Genomic DNA, 16,098 nt, shown 5'->3' with positions numbered 1-16,098 from the left:
CCCAAACAAACAGACGAGCTGGACAAGGAGAAGATGAATCAGTTCAGCAACCAAGAGGCCCATGGTGACTCTGGAGGAGCTGCAAAGATCCACAGATGAGGAACTGGATCTGTCCACAGGACAACTATTAGCCATGTACTTAATGGGAGCCACTGATCTGCCCTTAATGGTGGAGTGGCAAGAAGAAAGCTGCTGTGCAAAGTCCACCATAACAAATCCTGTTGTTGAACAGCAACCAGTGGAAGACCAGGATGGAACATTCTGGCTTCAATGCAAAGCGCTGTGTGGAGGAAACACTGCCCATCACCCTGAGCACACCACGGCAACAGGGACACATGGTGATTTTACTTTAGTATAAAAAGGTTTGATAACACACGAGTGTGTTTGACACACTCAAACACAGCAAAGGCAGCTTATCTTTATCTCATTTATTACATTATATTGTGTGCAGATCCTCCAACAAATAATCATAGTAGCGTCATATGTATTATTATATGGTGCATTTCAACAGTGACGTCTTGCTATTCAGTATCTCCTTTACACTAAGAGGAAAGGGCAACGTATATGACGAAATATAACCTACAAGCGAGAATAAAAGCTGTTTAATGTTTGATTATTTATTAGAATTCCTTAAATTCAGCGTAAATCAGACAATTTTTAAAACAATTCACTTTAAGTAACGCGAGTTACATCTTCACTAAACTCTTATCAATGTATCACCATGTCTTATCAGTCGATATTGTGTTTCACTATTATTAATACATATTGCAAAGTCAAGTCAAACAGCCAACCTGCATTGTAATAATAAAAGCGAGTCAGCATTTTTACATGACGTACATGTCATCTTAAGCAGTACAAAAACACAACCTGGATCATTTCTCCCTGTGTGTGTGAGTGAAGGTGGTATAGTATTATGGGAGTGCATTGTGTAGTGTGTCGTAGTGCATTAGTACATATTAGTATACTAGTGTATTAGCGTATTAGTATACTAGTATATTAGTGTATAAGTGATTTTGCAATACTAGGGTATTAGCGTATTAGTATTTTAGTATACTAGTGTATTAGTAGTGTAGTGTTTTGATGCGGTATTGCCGATTTTACCAATAAGAAATAAATAAGAAAAATAGTGTCTGACGTCTTCTTTTTTTATATATTCTACGTCGTAGTAGTTAAATATTGTATTCTATTGGGTGGATAGAAGAACTATACATTTGAAAATACTTTGGGTTCATTAATAAAACATTAATATCCGTAACTTGATTATGAATATTAAACAAATAAGCTTTAGAATGCTCAATACGTATTACTGGTTATGGGTTTAAAACAAATTACAATTATTTATGGCAGATGCATAAATCTGCTCACTGTGCGGTCTTACTTGTTTCAATTGGGTTTGATTTCCAATCACACGTATACGTGTCCCTGTACTGTGAGACATGAAATCTACTTCTTCCTGTCTATTTTGCTCATCATGGCCTTGACGTCGACGGGAGCGGAGGCGGCAGCAGCCTTGGCCTTCTCCTCCTCCTCCTGCTGCCATACGATGACCGGATGGACGCCGAGGCTTCGGTTCTGAGCGTTCTGCTCCAGCTGTGCCGGACTGGGGCGGAGACAGAATCACGTCAGGAGGACTAGTCTCTCTCTGCGAAGCAGCTTCAGGCAGACGGACAGTGTTCTAAATGTCCGACCTAGTTGTACCTGCTTTTATGCCACTTTAGGTTATAATGTGTTTTAATATTTGAATGAGTGAGCATCGAACTGTGGGGCAGAAATGTCAGACTGCAGCGAGAACGTTACACAAATATTTTAAAAGATTTTGTAACGTGTGTAGAGCGACCAACCTGAAGTTATGAGGCGCAGGGCTCAGCGCGTTCTTTTGGGTGTCTTTGTACACGGGGGACTTGAGGTAACGGAAGAAGGTATCCTGTACCAATGAAAGCACATGAGACATGCTGACCTTCTACCTGCACATGCTTATTTCATTTACATACACATTTGTATTTGGATCACAAGTTATAGTACGAGTAACATGTTACATGTTAGAGCCTTGATTTAAAGGGGAGGGAGACTCCCCCTTTCCATTCATAAAAACATGTGGGTTTGGGGGTTGGTTGTCCTCCCAGACAGCCCCATTCATAATATGTTCCCGTCGACGGACCAATGGTAACGTCACAGACGTCAGAAGCCTGTCTCCTGGAGTGGGAACACTTTAGTCATCCAAGTGTCATTGGTCTATTTGAGTTGTAGGCTTTATTAGACACAAGAACGTGCACCTTTTTCATGAGCAGGAACACGTGTGTCTGGGCGGCTTCCAGCACGTAGCGGTGGGGATGATCCAGGCCTTTCACGGTCAGACCCATCGTCCTGCCATCAATGTTGATCCAGCGGGGGGCGCCGGGGGCCAGGAAGGTTCTAAGCACACAGACGCACAGGTTCAACATGTTGTTTCACATTAAGTTAGTTTGGGAATGTAACACTGATTGAATCTCAAATTATTACCCTAAATGCTGGCAAACTAATTTGCTCAATCAGCTAATAAAATGGTCAATGTGATCAATTAACACAACATATTCTGTACTGCCTGTGAAGCAGTAAAACAGATACAGTACCAGTGAAAGCTTTGGACACCCTGTCTCAGAATGAGAGGGTTGCTTTGCTGCTTTTGTTTAAACTAATTGTACATTTATTTTAGTGGTGTGATTATAAACTGTCTCTACAGAGCAGGAGGAAGCAGCATCACGCTGAAGGAGAACGATGTGTGGGGTGACATTCAGCTACTTGGACATATTCTGTAATATATTAAGTCACAGTTAAAATAGCTTGTATCCTAGAGAAGTTATTTAAGGCTCGGACGTCTTTTAGTATCCTCCAGACTCATAGCAAGCACCTGTTTTTGGCCTAGCAGACAATTAGGAGTCAGCAGGCAATAAAACGTCTTTCTATTCCGCTTCCAGTATCTGACAATGGATGGCACGGACGCACACACACACACACACACACACACACACACACACACGCACACGCGCACGCGCACACGCACACACACACACGCACACACACGCACAACAGTTGTTTTTGTTTTCTTACTTGAAAATGGTCTCAGCCTTGGATGTCATGGAAGATGCTGTTCCCCACTTCAGTTCTTCAGCTGCCTCCCAAAAAGCCAGGTTCTCCCCTACGATGTACACACACACACACACACACACACACACACACACACACACACACACACACACACACATACACACACACACACACACACACACACACACATACACACACACAGTGACACGTTCAATTAATCAGTGATTTATTACAGTTTTTTTACAATCACTTTGCAGTTAATTTCCGAACCGTGATGCCATTTATCAAAACTATTGATACAAAACTCACAACCAATGATCAAATTGCATGTTTTTCAAAACTCTTAACACTTTTTTTCAATTGCTTGGATACAATAGACAAAAACCAAAGATCATTTGTTCATTGACCGAAAATCACCTGTTCAATATGACTCAATCTAACATCAAAGTCAAGTCAAAGTCACATCAAACTATTTCAAAATGCAATTCCTACGTCACGGTTGAAATGATTGTCCATTCATTTCATTGCAACGATCAAACTATCAATTGATACAACATCTCAAAAGTGTTTGCTTCATAACCCTTAGTGCATAGTTTTATGGATACTGACAAACAATATTGTGTAGATCACGAGGTTTCAAAATAATTCCATTAACACCAATTAGCGTGGAACATAAACCGATTGCAGTTCATTATCTGGGGATGAGATATTTGATCATCGTTCTCTATCAGACACTGTTTCTAGGGTCCCATATATGACTTTTCACACCATGCTGCAGCCCTTGTAATTACTTGTCCAATTCTGCCAACACCATGATGGTGTGGTCGGGCGCACGGCTCCCATTGGCTCATATAATGCCGCTCTCCCTGTAACCATCCTGGATGAGTGATCAGGTCTGTAGAGCTGATGGTGTGATGTCATTGTGTGGGACAATGTCAGGTTCCTCCAATGCTCAAATGGTGGAATCATGTTTTCAGGCACATGCACAATTTACCAGCCTGTATTTGCCCCCATACTCTCTTTTCCTCAACCCGACTGAGGAACTCTCTCCTTTTTTTCATGTTTTGCAGCTAATTACTCTATTTTTGCTTTGATTCAAATAAACCTATATTGTGATTTTATTGTATTTCATAACGGTCAAATTTTGTTCAATGATTCCACTGTGTCTGTACTATTCTTTCTACTACAGTAGTACTTTTACAGGGATTTCTTTACATTTACTACAATAATGAAACCTGTATCATCTATTTTGTACAGCATTATTGAATGATTGTACAAACAACCAAACAGTGAAACTATGAGTATCTTGTGTGTGGCTGATCTAAATGTTCCCGCGGTATTTCATGATAAATCCGTTGTTTGAAACAATAAACCCGTGTGTCACGGTGAAAAGTGAAAGGTTTCTTTAAAGATATGATTGCACAATGACTGTTGTGAGTTTTGAAAAATGACATCACGGTTCTGAAAATAGTATCAAAGTGATTGTGAACAACTGTATTGTGTTTTCAAAGCCAGGCGGTGCCACAGGAAGGAGCCCCAGGCTTCTTCTGGTCTACTGAACAATCACATGTCTTGGATGGGGGATGGCGTATCAAACGGATAGCCCCATGTGCTTCGCTTGCCGTCTAGGGAAACATTTCCTCAAGTAAAACCTGTAGAAATACCCAGGTGCCCAAATCAAGAGGGAGGGTTCTGACACAAGACATTCAGGGTACGGAAAGATATCTCATAAGACGTGGCGGCATACCGCTGAACTCCTTCTTGAGGAAGACCTTGAAGTCGTCCCGGCCTCGCAGGTCGCTCAGCAGCTCGAATAAGCTGAAGGACCAGCGTTCGACTCGCATCTTTGTGGGAACGTCGATTCTGGACACAAACAAAAGGCTGAGTCACGGACTGGACGTCCGACTGCTACATGGCAAAGCATCCACACTACACCTTACAGACATACCATCTGTATGGGATACTTTACATTTGCAGTGCAGACACAGCTCTACGGAGTGTAATAAAAATGAAAAGACGGTCATTTCAATTGTATCATGGCATCGGTGGCGGACAGAAAGACGTCACAAATATGGAAGAGAGGGATTGGTTCTCTTTCATAAGGCACATGCTATTTGTGTCTGTGGGTTGTCGTGGCGCAGGGGTTAAAGAAGCTGTGCTGGGAAGCACAAGGTTGTTGGTTCGTTTCCAGGCTGCCCCATGTTCCATGTCGAAGTGTCCCTGAGCAAGACACCTAACCCCTAATTGCTCCCCAGGCAAAAATGTGAAAAAAAGGCCATGGGTTTAAAGTGTAATGTAAGTCGCTTTGGATAAAAGCGTCTGCTAAATGACCTGTAATGTAATGTAGTATAACGGTTTGGGTTTATTTCCTGCTTTACTTTGTAGTTTTCATGTTGTGTCCCTGGGTTACTTCACTTCCTGCCTTGTCCCGTCATCCCCTGTGATTGTCTGATTGTTTCCACCTGTGTCAATCACCTGCACCTACACCTAGTGTATTTAAGCTCTTTGGACTGTGGGAGGAAGCCGGAGAACCTGGAGAGAACTCCACACATAAAGGCCAATGGCCGGAGTGGAACCCAGGACCTTCTTGCTGTGAGGCAACAGTGCTAACCACCACACCACCGTGCCGCCCTGGGAATTATTTTTCAGCTTTTTTTTTACAACATAATGAATATAGATGGTTTACCAAATGATAGACCACAAAGGGCGGGAGATTTTCTTAGGACTTTTTTCCCTTGCAGATGTGAGGGTTCCGGGACAGAGGATGTTGCATGTGTACAGATGGTAAAGCCCTCTGAAGCCCATTTAAAATGTTTGACTTTGGGCCAGATGAAATCCATTGAATGGAATCAGCTAAGTGGACATCCATGGCTTCTGAATACCATAGGGATGTTTGTAGAGATGATGACATAGACTGCACTGCCTGATATAGCCAGATACAGAAGCTGCATGGCCGGTTCTATTAAAATAAACCTCCTGAGCCACAGGTGCCCCTCAACTCTCTTTCCAAGTCCACGTGTGACGGCCTTGTTGGACAACAGCCCCACAGTCGCCCTACGAGGTCACTGTGTAAGGTGACCCACTCACTGTGTAAAGTCTGAAGAGGTCTTTGTTCTTTTTAATTATCTTGACGATGAAGCCGGATAAAATAAGAAACTCACCGCCTGGTGTTGCAAGTCCAGTATGCATCGTGGTCTGTTTGCCAGGGGTTGCTGGGTAGACAGGGAGCCAGAAACGGGTCGTGGTTTTTGTAGGTTGTGACGTACTTGGTCAGTCTGCAGAAACAGAACCATCATGAGACAAACAGAATCTACTGAGGGGATCTATCAAACGTTTTAACTGCACACTGCATGATGACAATCCACACATCCGTTTGTTGAATTAGGCCTGCGAGATATCATATTATATTGAATAATAATCATATAATAATAAACAAATACATGTTTTTGAAAGAAGTCTTCTCATAAAGAAAATCTTTCAAATTGATTTGAACCAGAATAGAATAAGAAACCAGAGGAACTTACGCTCCAAGGGACACGCTAGATTTGACCTTTGACCTCATGATAGCTTGTTGGTAGAATATGTTCTGAAATGATAGAGGAAGACCAAACTTGTGGATTCACATCAATGAAGTAATGATAAACTTGCAGTGTGCAAAGTAACCCCATGAAAATGTCCTGCTTGCTGACACAGCTGACTTCAAACCACCAACAACTAGTTAAGAGATTTCTATTACATCAACTTACATTATATGAACATCGCTTTGACTTACCATGCGTCTGTACTCATCAAAAGGGATTTTCTGAGTGACAAGAAGAAATACTGTTAACATGGGAACAGTTTGCTGTGAGAACAATAAAGGATTGAGCACCATGCGGTTACATTAAAGTAAAGCTACTGCTGCAAAGCACAAACTGAAACCAATGGACAATAACAAAACACAGAGACACTTTATGCTTCAAGTCAAGAGTGATTCATTTGCAGCAGCTTTTCAGAAGGATCTGTGAGATCCTGACTATGCTGTGTGATACGAATTCCAGTGAAAGTAGAAAATGGTCTAAACATGACTTTTCAGGACGGAAGCAGAAATGAAAGCATCCTCCCTTACAACCAATTTGTATATACATATATAATTATTACAGGAATTAGACAACATTATCATCATGGATAATTTAAATCACTCTTTCCTGAAGAGACCAACTAAAAACTATACGGGTCACGTGCGAGATTGTCATTTGCACACGACATGAATGACAATCTGCTTTACTCTCTCGTCTTCATCATTGTAAGGAGATCTGTGGAAAGAGTGGGAGACAAAGAAAGATGCAACAAATTAATGAGTTTCTCTGTTCAGGGGAACTACCGTTTGGTGGAGCAGGTTCTGACTCATTCTATATTATTGAAAAAGGTATTGACGCTAACTTAACCTATTACTGTTATTCAGCTGTGTTGTTGTAAAAAGATAAGATTATTACTGCCCCCAAAGTAAAAATGCAAAGACATGATTCCCACTGCTTTTGTCTTAGTTGAGGACATTTTCAGGGGCTTTTTAAGAATGAGATTAAAAATAAATGCCCTAAACTGGTTTAAAAAAATATAAGACACAAAACTCAATTCAAAATGATGTTTTCTTAAGATGGTAATCTCATATTATAATAAAAAGACCGGATAATGATAGAATCTTTTTATACAAATACTTCTCCTCTTTCTTATTTTATTTGCACTATTTTGTGTTATTGTGCAAACAAATATGATCTGAATAAAATGTCAATTTATCTAGTATCATCAGCTAAATAACAATATGGTGAGAACAGATGAAAGCCGCAGTGCTGTGTGTCTACAAAGGACGACTTTTACACTTACAGACGTCACATCTACAGAATACACTGTGTTCTCACGGAGTCCATTCAGTCCTTCAGTGGAAAGTAATGGGAAGACTCAAACTAAGCTTCCAAGGATATGATGAGATGAGTCTATTCAGCGACTCAGGAATGTCCTCCTCACTTTCACCACAGGGTTTTGTTAATGAACCGATAAGACCAATGAGCCCAATGAGGAGAGGGGAGGAGAGGGGAGGAGAGGGGAGGAGAAAGGAAACCTCCCCAGGACCCTGAAACCACGTCTTTAACAGAAACGGTGCAGACAGACGTGGACACTGAATGAAATGAAACAACCTTCCACTGGGAAGGCTGTCCGCTTTGAGGCTTCGACAACCAGCTGCCTTTTGGGGACAACTCTGGACCCAATAACTCCTAATTGCTCCCTGGGCAAAAATGTAGAAAAAAGCCATGGGTTAAAAAAAGCAATGTAAGTCGCTTTAGATAAAAGGGTTAGGGTCAGGGGTCAGGGTCTTTCATCCCTGCCAATGAGCGCCAGCTCACCACTCTGAGGCAGGTGTGCTATGCAGCTTTTTTGCCACAGACTTCTCCAGGCGCAGTGTTTTGACTGTGAGCAGCTGACTTCCCCCCCTGATGTAGACGGAGGGGAAACAGTACTCATACCACTGGCAAAGAGTTTGGTTGGTGAGCCGTAGGCAGGTGGCACACACCTTCTCCGCCACTGTTGATCAGCCAGACTGAGGTGATGTTGCCTCCCATCATCTTTTTCAGATGATGACATTTAGTGTAGCCAGCCTCTCTGAGACCCACTCGCACGCTGGCAGATTGCGGAGCATCACTGGGGAGAAAGTCATTAAAGAACAAAGGCTCCTCAAGAAACCACATTCCAGGAACCTTGTTTGTGGCACGGATGGTGCTGAGCAACTGCCAGGCCTGCAGTACAGAGCTGTAAAAATGTTTTGGTCGAGTGAGCTGCACATTCTCTGGAGGCTCTCGCAGTACAAACAGCTGTTTGTCGTCACCCGACCGCCCCGCTCTGCTCAGCAACGGTCCAGATGTGTCCAGTCGGCTTGGGCCACAAGGCAATATCTGAGCTCTCTGGAGTCGAAAGTAGGCCATTTTGGACTGGATGTCAATTAGTAGGATGACTGTGTCAAAGCCCTCACAGACTCTCACACTACTTACCAGGCGCAGTCAATTAGGTCCCGTCGGGGTAGGGTTTAGGTTGTATGGTAAACGCAAAGAGGGCCACGGGGTACTGGCACACGGTGGGGTTAGGGTTAGGGTTTAGGGTTAGGGTTTAGGGCTACGGGTGGCTGTGTGTGTGTGTGTGTGTTGGGACTGACCTGTTACCTCATCTGCGGTGGGATCAATAAGACGTTCTGGACCACTGTCCATAGCACTGTGAGTACGAGGCTGGACATGCATGGGACAGGTTCATGATGAATGAACAGGTCATGTGATCATGACATCTTTCTGCATCTACTGTAGAAATAGTTGTTATGGATTCATTTGGATCATTACTCTTCACACAGCAATGCTCACTTACTGGAGGCCTGCTGACTATCCAGTACGCCCTCTCCTGGCAGTCAAACACAACACGATCCGGCTTATTCCTCTCCTTACCAGCCCTGACACACGCACACACACACACACACACACACACACACACACACATATCAATTAACAAACACCAAAGGGAAGTGCCAAGAGGAACACTCATTGTGTTCAGAGGTTGCTCAGTTGAACTGCATGTACTAGTCTCATTGTACATACGTGTATAAATGTACATGTATAAAAAAGTACAGAAGGTTTGGAACAGATGTTTGATATTGTTTTTCACATATTTATTGTTTTTCCACTGTTCTCTTATGTTTTCCTGTATGTTCCTGCAGCTATTGTTATAGTAGCAGTAGTACTAGTATTGGAAAATGTTCAAGGCTACCTCTGATCCTATTCGGACAGTGCTTATAAAATACTGATGAGCCGGACATGTCGGCTACACCCGCTGACGTGTTCCTGGTGGGGCTACGTGTCTGTGAGATCAGTCTAATACACGGAACCGAAGAAAACCTCAGTGATCTTCTACTTTTCATCTAATAAAGAGAAATCCACGTCAGTAAATACAGCAACATGAACACAGTACTGCACACAGTAGTATCTGTCTATCTGTCTATTCAGACATGAGACAAGGGTGTACAGTAACTCCAGCTCTATACGTTATGTGTATAGTGTAAAAAAAAACAATATAGATAAAAAATGAAAATAAGTCAATAGCCCGATAGGACACCTGATCTCATATACATCTGTGTAGTGTTGTGGTGGGTTGGAAACACCAGCTATCTCTGTGCATTCAGCTTGAGATCCCCTCCAACACGTTATTAGACATTCCACAAACATCTTTGAATCTGTGAATATGCAAATATTTATCTTTTAAAAGTTGAACTGTACAGCAAAGGGAGATGCCATCCAAAAATACGCCGAGCCGGAACAGCTCCACCTACCTGTACTGCTCAGTGGCCTGCATCACGATGAAGTCCCACTTGTGATTCAGCCAATCGTGGAGGTGGCTGTAATGGGCCTGATTCAAACACGGAGACAATGTGGAGAAATCACTGTCACTGTATATCTGTTGTACATGTAGAGAGTAAAACAGATGCAACAGTAGGAAGAAGAGGAGGAGAGGAGAGACTAGACTCCATTAGAAACAAGGATCCTTTACACCTCAAGTGCAGGCAACATCAATTAATGGTGTGAATCAGTTCTATCAACACTCCACTCATACACATGAAGATAAGCCGCCTATGTAGGCAGCCAGATCCAGGTCAAACGTTTTAAACATTTGAAGCAAACAAATGCCAACCGGAGATTTGGTCTTGAACATCCTAAATATAGTGTATAGAAAGTGTTGATAATTGTTGCGGTGCCGACTTCTCCTGAAGGCAATGCGTTTGATGACGGTTTTCAGCCTTATTTGTTAAGCGGTCATCGTTGCCCAGCACTAATGTGTATGCACAGTATATATTCTGTGCTCTTCTCATGAGCTGAGAATACAACACACCTTATGAACTCATCTGTTCATTTGGTATATAAAACTGGATACCCAAATAAAGAAACATTTTTTGCTGTGGCTCTAGAGTCCAATAATGGTCACAAAGTCCCACTTTGCCTCCAAGTTATTGAGTCATTCCATCTGTGACAGTTAACAATGATGTTGTTGAACCATAAACAGAAAGAAAAGCTTGAAGCCAAATGCTTGTTGCCACACACCAAAACAAATCAACCATTGCGGTCAGTAAATGTGAAAGGAAAAGCAGCAGATGTGTTGCACTGACACACACACAGACAGACATGTCATCACACACGCCGACACACACCTGTTCGTAGGCTTCTAGCATGCCTTTCTTCCGGATGTTCCTCTTTGCCAGATAAATGGCTACAGTCAGAAAAAAGATATTATATTATTAGAGAAACTACATCTGTCCAAATGAAGTTTCTTTCATTCCCCACATCCAGATGTGTGCTCATTGTAGGAACTTCAACAAAGAATGTTTGCTTTCTTTGCCATGTGCATTGTGACTCAACAGGTTTCATCCTAACAAGTCACTGAAGCTCCTCTAATGACCCCCCATACCAACCATAGTCAGAGTCCTCTGCAACCCATTTCTGTGTAGGCCAGAAGTACGGGGTCTGAAAAGGTGTAGATCACAACGACAGTGTTAGTGATCGTCTCTCCGCAGCCTTTAACTTCTTCATATGGTAGAAATACAGAACGACCGCTTTATTCAAACAACAATGTTTGGTGTCAGGATGTATTCTTTGGTGGCTTTACCAAAGGAATACGGAGGTAAAAATGTTTAATTATTGCCGTTGTACAACAAGGTAATGCAACAAAATGCAGTAGTCTCGCCTTGCTTTGAATAAAGAGGAGGAGCAGAAAACGACAAACAAACTAACAACATCATATGAGGAGGAGTTCATGAGAAAAGATGCCGTCTATCAGCTGATACCCGGGTTTGGTTTTTAACATCCTTTGGGCTCATTGCAGGGACCTCTGCTCACCAATATCCCATCACCCTCTGTAACAGTTGAACTTGGCTTGAAAGAACGCGAGCTTGCATGTAAGGGCTGCGGCTCTCCGCCGGCCGACACCCCGTCACAACGTGCCGGATGTAACGCAGCTAAAAGCACAGTTGAGCCAACACTAGATTGGAGGTTGCTTGCACTTATATATTTGCTCCCCCTGTCGGCGTTCACTCAGACATGTTGTGGCCTGCACAGAGTTCCTGTGCTCCACCTTCAGTCCTTCGCTGGTGCAACACCTGCTCTCAGATTTCTCCTCTCCTTGTTTCTCTCGGTGTTGGATTAACCAGTGAATTCACATGTGCCTTGTTGCAGGTGTGTTTGATGCTGTGAATGAACCTTTTTAACTCTCCCAGCTATTAGCTTTCTCAAGCAAACTAAAACTATGGTGGCAGCGGCCTTTGTCCATCCTTAGGCAGTTAGATTCCCTTTCAAACTTAAAGACGCGTACTCTAAAGTCCTCTATTGTCAGTTTCAACAAATGTTTATATTCCATTGCTGACATGATTATATGTAAAAAAAAAAAAAAAAAGATTTGATCCCTATTATGGTAAAAATGTCAGACTTGACAAACAGCTTGATTAACTTTAGTTTTACTATCAAACCAAAATTGAATGAACTAATCTATTGCGATTACGGATAATACTATTCATTATGCCGACTGGACCATTTCAGTGTAATCTATGGCTGTGGCTTTACGTGTCATTTTTAATTAACTGATTTGATGTGTAGAGTAATTCCACACTGACTACATTGACGTTCTCATGTGTCTTTTGAACAATAATTCACCTCCACTATCTTCTTAAGACATGAACAATGAGCAGGTCCCCTGCAGGAACGCTTGGTGTAGGTGTCCTTTAGTTGAGCAGCACAACAACTCTCCAAATGCCGTTTCCCTGTGATGTTAAGCAATAATTCCAACCGAAGGCAGCAAAGAAGCAGCGGAGGCTTTAGTTCTACCTGGAAGCGGTAGAGGCTGCTGTCGTTGCACAGCACCAGCTTCTTGTGGTTCTGCAGGGGGTAGATGTAGCCGTACGCCACTAACATGGTTCCAAAAGCCTGAACCTCTGGAACACAGATGGGGAAAATGACAATAATGATAATAATGATGTCATCAATGTGTGTATTTTCTCTTCAATTAACTGATGTGAGAAGATGCAATGTTTTAGCAGTGCTTGCTACATGTGTTGTGTGTACCTTCTGGAGTGGTCTTCATCTTGTTTGTGATCCATGCGATGACGTCTTTACCTTTGGAAACCGGGTTGGAACCAGGAATGAATCTGCTTAATCGTTTTGATTGGGTTTCATTGATTCATTGATCATGAATACTAAAGGTACCAATCGTTGTCGTGGAATCCCACTAATTGGCTTTTGCAGCAGCCACTCAGTTTGTAAACTGTTACTCGCAGCAGGTGCTTGCACCTCCTCGCCTGGGGGGTTTATCTCGGGTATCCATGCTGACCTTTCCCTCACTGCTCCCATGTTGGATTAAAAAGCCACTTTGGCCCTGGAGCGCTCTCCAGGTCTCATCCAATTGTGGGCCGCCTTATTTAGCCCGTGTTAGCGGCTTAGACAGCGAGGCGGCCATGTGTCCACGCAGTCTGGGCTTTAAATTGTTGTTTTACTCAACCATCTTCAGTCGTCCTTCTAGAAACTGACAGAATAAGCGATCGGTCAATGACAAATCAATCCGATCCTATAGGACAAAGGACGCAGCATTGCCAGTTATCTTCTTTTGTCTCCCCATTGTCTGTTCTTTTTCATTATTGTGGCAATCCGAATTTTAAACTTTTACAAATTATCATAGCCATCGAATACAATATTGATTAAAAATTGTATTAAAAACATATTTAAAAACAAAGAACACATATTTGAATGTATGTATCCATATAAATGTGTAAAACAGGAATGTATCTGCACGGCCTTCGAACCCTAAAACCATCTTGCCTGGTTGTTGCTCTTCCTCACGTTTCTTCCACGCGTTTCCCTGTTGACGTTTTTCTTTTGGTTACGTTTGTTTTATGTGTGCCCGAGTTCAGGCACAGTGTGTTGTATGCTGTACGTATTATAAAGGCCCCTGAGGGACTAGACTGTACTCTTGTGTCTGACAGTCTGCTGTTGGACCAAAACTTAAAAGAGGTCAAGGAAGCCCGAATCTGTTCCGTCACTACTTGTGGCAAACATGTAATAAGTTTGATTCAAACAATTGAATATGTTTGAAGTCTTAGCATCTGAATGTGTTTCTCAGACTCACCAGTGATGACATGTGGGATGGTACTGACATTGAGTTTCTGCTCCGAGCCTTTGACCCCACTTTTTGGGTCCTGCATCTCCACCACAATGGACTCCAGCTGAAAGCAGACACCAAAGATGTACCCGACCATAAGATTTCTTTTTAATGTATTAATTGCCAGAAGTAAAAAGATAATGAATGTAATGAATGAAACGGGACTATAGGTTAAAACTGGCACTCAAGTCTAAGTTAGGAAATAATAGGCAGAAATTTATAATACTACAAAAACAGGTAGCAAAAGAAAAGCTAATCTTTTTATTTAAATGATTGATGAAGCAGGAGGCAATTCTAAAAGAATATGGGATAATCTAAAGAAGATAACAGCAACAATATAATGCAATGATTTGTATTTCAGTGAGAAGGCAGTGATCTCTTCTCTACTGAGGATGTATTTCAATCATTTCATCTTTTATTCAACAAGTGATTTGCAGTCTGCTCTATTGATCTTAATCCTTTTGTATTGTCAATAAATATTTTTTTCTGTAATAGATGTGTTACGTTGTTCTTTCCTTTGACTCAACATGTTGTTGGCGTTTGGAGCTAACATTAACTATAAAGGAGCGTACCGGGTGAGTCGGGTGACTTTAACTGGCAGCAGAGCAGTAAAGCTAATTGGCTTTACAGTGGAATTAACGATGATTAGCAAGTTTCTGCTCCGCTGATGGCAAACAAATCATGTGTAATTCTTGTTCAAATGTTTTTAGTTGCAGCTTGCTTTTTTCCCAGAATGTTTAAAAAATAATGAAAGAAATCCAGAAATGTTAAGCCTAACTAAACTTCCAAATATGTTAAACAAATAAATATCTAACAAGAAAAATGTTCTACATTTCTGATTAAAATAATAATTCACTATCACAAATAAAATACCAGCAGTAAGTACTAGAACTAGTAATTATGATGATGAGGATATACACCCACCTTATTCAAGCAATGCGTGCGAGGCCGGAAATGTTGCCCCCGGTTTGGACGGGCGGTTCTAATGGTCATTCTGCAGATGGATACTGACCAAATCCGGTGATTAAAATCCAATTAAAATAAAAAATTCAGGTTATAACGTATAGAGTTGCTGACAGAGTAGTGTGTGGATGTGGTGGACTTGAACACAATCTCCCTGTGTGGGGATTGTCCGACAGGATGGATTTATCTAATCAGCTGGAGAAAGCCTCGACTGCCAGCAGTTAAAGAGAAAAGCCCGTCTCTGTGGTTCTTAAATTAACCTCTGCAAAAAAAGTCTTCTGTTCAACTTTCAGTTCAGGAGGCTAATGTGGCACATAATCATCTGAGATGTATGGCTGGCCTGATTGAATAATGTATTAAAAACAATCAATCCTTGTATTGCTATTTTGAATTCAGCAAACTGTGCATTTTTTAAAAGAATATTTTCAGAAATATCTATTTATTTGCCTCCACACATTCTGGAGACAAAGATGAAAACCAAATTAATTAATTGTCTCTACTATCAAAGGATCAAAGCCATTTTAAATATCCGGATTACTGGTAGAATGCAGAAGATGTTCTGAGATAAATATTCAACTGGGTCAGAAACAATGCGGACAGATCTGTGCGACCCGCCCAAACAATGAAGCCCGGGCTCGCGCACGTTCTTTGTCGTGAGCGAGCCCGTTTATGAACTGTACCTCTCACTTCTGCTGCGTTCATGTATATTGGAAAAATGTTTTGACGCACATAACCGAGATATTTGAAACTTCTTATATAATGTGACAAACGAAAATAGTTTAATTTGATCCTCGTTCGTGTGCTTAACAACCTTTTTATATTACACGAATCAACAAAATATCC

The 16,098-nt window shown here is 41.8% G+C and overlaps 1 protein-coding gene across 1 annotated transcript; it reads right to left on the bottom strand.

The window, feature by feature from the left end:
* Positions 1-333: 333 nt before the first annotated feature.
* On the bottom strand, positions 334-16,054 carry rgs9a (regulator of G protein signaling 9a). Its single transcript, XM_040190723.2, has 17 exons — positions 15,217-16,054; positions 14,260-14,356; positions 13,203-13,253; positions 12,966-13,072; positions 11,561-11,612; positions 11,300-11,358; positions 10,427-10,503; positions 9,472-9,553; positions 9,276-9,338; positions 6,857-6,886; positions 6,609-6,670; positions 6,246-6,359; positions 4,832-4,947; positions 3,088-3,175; positions 2,274-2,412; positions 1,842-1,924; positions 334-1,600 (listed from the first exon to the last, which is right to left on the bottom strand). Exons 1-17 carry the CDS (start codon positions 15,283-15,285, stop codon positions 1,444-1,446), a joined length of 1,446 nt encoding a protein of 481 aa, XP_040046657.2. The 5' UTR covers positions 15,286-16,054; the 3' UTR covers positions 334-1,443.
* Between the last annotated feature and the right edge of the window lie 44 nt (positions 16,055-16,098).

This window comes from Gasterosteus aculeatus, chromosome 11 (genome assembly GCF_964276395.1).
Source record: "Gasterosteus aculeatus chromosome 11, fGasAcu3.hap1.1, whole genome shotgun sequence".
NCBI lineage: Eukaryota > Metazoa > Chordata > Actinopteri > Perciformes > Gasterosteidae > Gasterosteus > Gasterosteus aculeatus.
Note: the sequence above shows the minus strand (reverse complement) of the source record. Positions and strands in the feature narration are given on the sequence as shown.

Excerpts from the sequence above, each read along its gene's own strand:
- rgs9a (XM_040190723.2), bottom strand. The coding sequence starts at position 15,285 with ATGACCATTAGAACCGCCCGTCCAAACCGGGGGCAACATTTCCGGCCT. Across the intron at positions 14,357-15,216 it reads GCACGCATTGCTTGAATAAG|CTGGAGTCCATTGTGGTGGA; the intron begins GTGGGTGTATAT and ends GTCTGCTTTCAG. Across the intron at positions 1,925-2,273 it reads TGTTCCTGCTCATGAAAAAG|GATACCTTCTTCCGTTACCT; the intron begins GTGCACGTTCTT and ends TCATTGGTACAG.